This window comes from Mastomys coucha, unplaced genomic scaffold (genome assembly GCF_008632895.1).
Source record: "Mastomys coucha isolate ucsf_1 unplaced genomic scaffold, UCSF_Mcou_1 pScaffold5, whole genome shotgun sequence".
NCBI lineage: Eukaryota > Metazoa > Chordata > Mammalia > Rodentia > Muridae > Mastomys > Mastomys coucha.
In genome coordinates, this window is record NW_022196911.1 from 44745813 (window position 1) to 44751680 (window position 5868).

At 38.2% G+C, this 5868-nt stretch overlaps 1 protein-coding gene across 6 annotated transcripts in view; it reads right to left on the reverse strand.

The window, feature by feature from the left end:
- Window positions 1-218: 218 nt before the first annotated feature.
- Window positions 219-5868, reverse strand: part of Cnot6 (CCR4-NOT transcription complex subunit 6) — a 53902-nt gene continuing 48252 nt past the window's right edge. For all 6 annotated transcript variants that reach the window (XM_031354363.1, XM_031354364.1, XM_031354361.1 and 3 more), the window contains one exon: window positions 219-4143. In XM_031354363.1, coding sequence (XP_031210223.1) covers window positions 3931-4143 — 213 coding nt within the window. In that variant the 3' untranslated portion in view covers window positions 219-3930. The remainder of the gene's footprint in view (window positions 4144-5868) is intronic.

The window sequence follows — 5868 nt, forward strand, 5'->3', positions numbered from 1 at the left end:
CTTTGGCAAAAAATGAGTGTTACAGAATAACACAGCCCATGAGGAAAAGTGTTTACACCATTTCACTGTACCGTGCCTGTCCGCACTCACTCCCCCCAACCCTGTAAGGGTGAACTGTAGCTGTCCCAGGGGACTCTGAACTGTGAATTACGGGCTTCTGATTAACACCTGTTTGGAAGCCTCAGTGCTAGAGCTGTACAAACTACACTTTTAAAATATTTGAAACAGATATTGAATTTATTGGTTGGCTATGAGTAGGAAAATACATTGGTAAGGAAAAGAGACCCTGTATATAAATATAATACTAGCTAGTTACAATTTGACCAAGAAGATTCCACTGAAAAGAACAGTAAAAGCCCTTGTTACCACCAGTCCATATGGTGTAAATTCAGTTTCTCATCACCCTTATCAAAGAGCTGCCTAGGCAGATGTGACATTCTTGAGCTTAGTGCAGAAAGTGTGCTGGGTTCTGTTACATGAATGGTAAACAAGAGTTAGTCCAGTGCATTATACAATATAATGTACTGTGAATAAAGACTACTCTATTTTAGACACTACATCAAATACCAGTTTTTAAAATTTATGTAACCAAAAGGAACAAAGCGAACATCTTAAAATACTGCTTGTGGTGGAGGACACCTGCTTGTGTTCTCAAAATTATCTGCAACACCTGTCCTGGATGTCATGGTTGGCTCACCGGAAGATTGAACTGTCTTGCCTGGGTTGGCTTTGTCCTATGACACGACCACCAAACTTCAGAGCCATGATGGGAACGAGTTCTTTAGTTTAAATAGTGAAAAAGTGGAACTCTAAACCATAAATGTTATTACTGGAAAATGGAATCTTAAGGGGTTTCAATTATAATTGAAAGATTTAGAAGTACATTCTACCCAATTTAATTATGTCTTTAGGTTTCAAAGTGCTAATATGAAATAAATTTTCCTGGTTGACACCAAATCAAATAAAAGTACAAACAAGAACAATTTTTGGAGATGCCTGTGTTCTGGGATTATTAAAGCTGCAATCAACAATTTACTTCTAGAACTTCAGTTTATACTATGCCATAAATTAATTTCAATGAACATTATTTAAATTCTCAAAGCATAAATAATCACCACCAATACTGTAAACTGTACTTTATAGGATTTACAAAGATTTGACTGCCTCCAATCTGCTCATCTTTAGAAAGGGAAACATATTCCAAACATTCTGTGAAACACTCCTAAGATGGACTTATCAGCAAGAACACTGAAATTACATTATAGCAAAACATTACATATATTTATTACAGAATTTTTCAAAAATAATCTACATTATGAAAACAGACTAGTTTTATGCATTTTAAGAAGTATAGTTTCTTGGAAATTATTTTGGACACAAAGCATTTAAAACATAAAACCTTGCTTAACAAAGTATCAGTCTATTTTGGTGTGAACATTTATTCTCAACAGATTCAAAATATTTTTCTTTTGAAGATTATACTTGTAAATCTACACTCTCCGTTCAACTTATCACTATCTAAACAAGGTGGAGATGTTCAAACTGACCCACAGAATGCAGTATGCCTAAAAGAGGCAAAACAAGTACTTTCAAGACATAACAGGCAATTACATCTTACTATGCTGCCCCCAAATTCAAATATATTGTAGACAATAACAAATACAGATGAAATGTTTTGTGTAAAGCTCAAACCTTTAGCATCTAACAAGTGCACTCTAGTTCCAGCATCCATGAAAGGAATACATCATCCACTAACAAATGCAAAACTGAGTAAGTGCTCCCCCCACTCCTCACAGCACACTCTGGACCTGTGCTTCTCTTAGCAGGTCACAAGAAGGAGAGTGGGCCCCTCAGTCCCATCAGTCCGACCAGCTCCAGTTCACCTTCACTGGAAATTGTCATGATGCACACTACCAACACAGTGTTTGAGAAAATCGAGTCAACACATCTTATATTCACACTTTACAAGAAAGAGACAGAGACAGGGGCAGGGCGGGGGAAGAGGGGAAGACAGGACAAAAAGCCATTAGAAGTTATGTACTGGTTCTACGCCAACCTGCTGATTACAAACTGGATGTGTTTGATGCCAGCACAACTTAAAGTAAAAATCCACAACAAACCCAACATTACAATTAAGATTAAACAAACAAAACCTTAAAGGAAAAACAAGGTCCAAGATAGATTCAAGATCAAGACCTTTAGAGAATTTCTTAAAAAGAAAAAATTCATTTATTTAAACAGTATGTAATTTTATTTCCTCTTAAAAACAGCATAAGCAATTAAATGTCTTCTCATAAAATTTTGAGTCATCCAAAATGGCTCAGTCTCTGTATAAAACTGTTAACACTCAACAGTTCGCTTTAGTGCCACACGGCGTCCTTCTGCTCCACTGCCTGCAGTTGAAACAAAAGCAGCCAGACAAGTTCCCTCTGAATTCATTTGATTTTGAGAGAACTAACGACTGAGAACAGAACATATACAAGTTAACTTTGTAAAGTTAAAGGTGACTTTAATCTCTAATCTACTAATGGCACTATGGGCAAAATATAGGGTACAGTATAACTTTTATCTTGGTTGACATACTAAAATTCCTTAGTCACTTTAAAAATGATCCAAACAATTGTCTTAGGGAAACTGTTTTGAAAATGCATCTAATTTATACTGCTTCATAAACAGAAAATTACTCTTCTTAAAAAAAAAAAAAAAAAAAAGAATGATTTTTTTTTTAAACATTAAGAGAATAAGAACTACACATGATAGTGGCACTCTGGGTGCAAGGACAGCAAGAAGCAGTGCTTGGGTCTGGTGAGCAGAGACCCAGGACCCATGAACATGTTCCAGAATGTGCTATCCAACGCTTCACAACGAGGAAAAGCCACAGCTCATACAAAAGCATTTCCATAAAATTCTCACAAATGTTAGTTTTTTAAAAATATAAAAGATGCACAGATTTTCTCTGCATGCACAGGCAGTGCTCGGTGAGAACAAATTTAGGCAGGCACAGTGGAGACAGAACAGAAAATGTCTCAGAAAGGACTTAGAAGCTGTACCTAAGCAGCTGTAATTTTTTAACATAAAAAGTAAAAGACTTAAAAATACCAGAATGTACATATATCAACTATCATATTCAGTCCATTAAATGCCTATAGATCAGCTTATCTGTCCTGGTAGAAAGTTTCCATAGAAATTCAGGAATTCATACTTAAGTTGCCTCTGGTCCAAGAAAATATCCCAAGGTCTAAGCAAACTTACATTTAAAGAGTAATGTTCTCAATTTAAAAATAAAGTAGTACAAAAGGGCTAACAAAACCCCAACAGTGCAAATCACTGCAGAGAAAGTCTGATGCAACTTTGTTACCAGCTGGCCTTCAGAACATAGGACACAGGTTAAAAAAAATTAGCCTTAGTTTACAATACAATTGTTTTCAATTTTGCTTTTTCTTTTTAGTACAAAACTTCATAAATCAGGTCTTCTGTGGATCATATACAATCATAAAGGCTAAATTCAAATTCTACATTTTACAAACAAGTCTGAAAAAAGAGGGAGTAAAGTCTGGAAGAACGGTCTCTGATGTTACTACTGGCCTCAGAAAACAGTGCTGTGGATTTCTGTGCAAACAGCACACTGCTCACACATCTTCCTATTTCAAGGCATGACAATACACATTGGAGAGAAGAAACAGGAAAATTATTTGTAACAAATTAAAAGGTGTAAACACACCAGTCCCTGTCTAGCAGTATATAAAGTACACTGGGCTCAGAATTTGTCTGTTGCTAGCACCTGGCTTTCATACTATATCCTGTAACAAATAACCAGACTGAAAATTCAAATGATCATTGAGAAAAATCCCTAGTAGCCATACCTCACTCCCCTATATTCAGATTTTCACGAGTTTACAAGTAAATCTGAGGTCCTCTGAAAGTACATGACTACCTCCTGCCAGGAAGGTGAATGCCATTAACTTGGGGCAGGAAAGGCAGTAAGAGCTCCAATTGTGCAAAAAGTGAGAAGTGGTCGGAGGGAATAAGTGGATGTGGGCATCCGCTGATGTTATTCTCAACTAGCCAATGGTGGTCCAGAGGTCCCAGGATGGCTAAAGTATTCAGCTGAGGTTTAGAATAGAAGATGTAGTCAATTATACCCTGGAAAATAATAATAAAAATGGTAAGCTCCAATTAAGAAAACACTGAAATAACAAATGTTTTCAAGATACAGCCTTAGACGTTTTATTTGGTAAACAAAAGCAATTTGCTAACTTGAAGAAACACAACCCCCACCCCTACACAAGAAAAACAGAAAACAAACAACCCTGCCAAAGTCAAATTCTGCAAAATCAACCAGTTCTGGCTGGATAAGCTCTCTCCTCACAACCTACAAGTAGCCAAGTTCTTATTGCCACCTGGCTAACTCTCACCCAGCATCAAACCCTCCTAAGTCCCACAGTCACCCCCTAGTAGCCTCCAATACTGTTCTCGTCCCCTGCTAATGCGCACCCTAAAGTGTAAGGACATACTCATTTACACTGTTGAGATTAACTGTAATCTTATTAAATGTGCCCCCAAAGGTCCAGATGTCAAAGGCTTGGTGCCCCAGGCAGGGGCCTTTAGGTCACTAGAAACACACCCTTGAATAGGATTATGGGACCCTACCTCTCCTCTTCCTTTATCCATTTTTTCCTACTGGCAACTGAGGTGAGCAATTTGCTCTGTCAAATGCTCTCACTATGATATTCTTTCCTAATATAGAGGCCCACAGCAAAAGTACAACTTGATTATGTACAAAAACCTTCCAAAATGAGAATCACTTTGGAAGCTAAGAGGAGTATGAATCTGAGGCAAATGAGAGCTGTGTAGTGTGACCTGTCTCAAACAAAACCAAGATGTCTTTCCCACTCAATCAGAGTTCCCCAAGTACAGGCCTAGGTAACACAGTACACAGAAATGAATGTGCCGGTTTGGGGGCTCTCCTCCATTAATTTCACCCTCCTTTCTCAAATGTTCTTGGTTAATGACAGTAAAGCATATTCAAGTGTTTTCTTCCTATCTCAGTTACAAACAAACAAACCAAACAAAAATTTCTCCTCTATTTTGTTCACCACCCTTGTCTTCCATTACTCAACCTGCCTGAGAATCTAGACCATCACCAGTACAAAAAAGATCATTACTGAGAAAAGGTGTCCATTCTGCAAGCTATTAACTGTGTAATAGAGCATATAACATAATACAGAAACCAAGACTAGGGACAAGCTTAAGGACACTTGCCTAGTAAACATAAAACCCTGGATTCAATTCCCTGTACAAAACACACACACACACACACACACAAAATACTTCTGTAAGGATAGCAAGATGGCTCAGTGGGTAAAGGCACTTGTCTTTAAGCCTGACAAGCTAAGTTCAATCCCTACAGAACCAATGGAGAGAGCCAACTCCTCCAAGATGCCCTCCGACATTAACACAAGCACTATGGCAACATGAGCACACACACATACACATAATGTTTAAAAGTGGCTAAAGTAATCCATGTTTTGGCATTCAAAGGTGTTTCAGTTGAAGTGTGACAGAAGGATGCCTAACTTCACCTGACAGCAAAATGCATAATAGAGTACCTGGCTTTTAGTGACCAGTATTTAAGAAATAAACATCACAGAGGGCAAAGAATAACCAAGGGCTGCTTTGCAGCCACAGTTCACCTGACATTTCCCTCTGGAAACCATTCTGCTAGGGTATTTAGAAAGACTGACAGCAATCGGGTGCCTGTCTGCAGAGTAATGAACACTGCTGCTGCTAAGTCAAGGCGGCTCAGGTCCAGTCAGAGCACACACTGGTCAGGTCCAGTCAGAGCACACACTGGTCAGGTCCAGTCAG